The sequence below is a fragment of the Camelina sativa genome, chromosome 14 (assembly GCF_000633955.1).
Source record: "Camelina sativa cultivar DH55 chromosome 14, Cs, whole genome shotgun sequence".
Classification (NCBI taxonomy): Eukaryota; Viridiplantae; Streptophyta; class Magnoliopsida; order Brassicales; family Brassicaceae; genus Camelina; species Camelina sativa.
The window spans coordinates 6,868,680-6,869,811 of NC_025698.1; the positions used below are offsets into that span (position 1 = coordinate 6,868,680).

General features: G+C 40.6%; 1 protein-coding gene across 1 annotated transcript in view; it reads left to right on the forward strand.

The window, feature by feature from the left end:
* The window catches only part of LOC104743303 (pentatricopeptide repeat-containing protein At1g14470-like), a 1,530-nt gene continuing 789 nt past the window's right edge, over positions 392 to 1,132 (forward strand). The window contains exon 1 of the mRNA XM_019235449.1: positions 392 to 1,109. Within this exon, the coding sequence (XP_019090994.1) occupies positions 392 to 1,109 (718 nt within the window). The remainder of the gene's footprint in view (positions 1,110 to 1,132) is intronic.

Below are 1,132 nucleotides of genomic sequence, written 5' to 3' on the forward strand. Positions count from 1 at the left end.
TGATTAATCTGGTCGATGTACATCCTCCTTAATTAGATGGTCCTTTTTGTAATTAATTACAAGGTCCCCAATTCCGTAAATTTACAATCATCATTGCTGTGAATTTTGGCCTAAAAATATATAATGATTGAATTGATACATTCATAACTTATGATTAAAATTATTACTGTATAATGTCGTACCAAATCCAATCATTTCTTAAAATATGATTAACCAATTGATGAAAGCTTAATGCTGTGACTGATGCATTGTGGAAACTGGAAAACCTCCAAAGGCCCTCATTGTATTACATATAATGGGCCTAAACGAGTATATAAGCTATTCAAATAATTTAACTTTTCCCCGAATACGAAAAACAAACACGAGAGAGAGAGTGAAGCTGTCTCTATATATGTCTCGAGAGCTCACTGTATCTCTTGCCGCCATAGCTTCACAAGCTCTAACATTTACTCAGTTGAACCAAATCCATGCTCATCTCGTCGTCTTCAACTCCCTCCACCGACAAAGCTACTGGGCTTCGCGTTTAATCAACTGCTGCACGCGCCTCCGTGCGCCGCCTTACTACACGCGGCTCGTTTTCAATTCAGTGGCGTTTCCCAATGTCTTCGTCGTCACTTCGATGTATAGATACTTCTCGCACATGGACATGGCGAATGATGCTCTTCGTCTCTACGAACAAAGATCCCGTCGCGGGATGATGCCTGACGCTTGGTCTTTCCCTGTTGTGATCAAATCGGCTGGGAAGTTCGCGGTTTTGTTTCAAGCTATTGTAGAGAAATTGGGATTTTGTAAGGACCCTTATGTGAGGAACGTGATAATGGATATGTATTCGAAGCATGAGTCAGTGGAGAGTGCACGCAAGGTGTTCGATCAAATTACTCACAGAACAGGTTCTGATTGGAATGTGATGATCTCTGGGTATTGGAAATGGAGAAATAAGGAGGAAGCTTGTAAATTGTTTAATATGATGACAGAGAATGAGATTGATGTGGTTTCTTGGACGGTGATGATTACTGGTTTTGCAAAGCTTAAGGATTTGGAAAATGCAAGGAGGTACTTTGATATGATGCCGGAGAAGAGCGTTGTTTCTTGGAATGCTATGCTCTCAGGTTATGCCCAAAATGGGTTTACA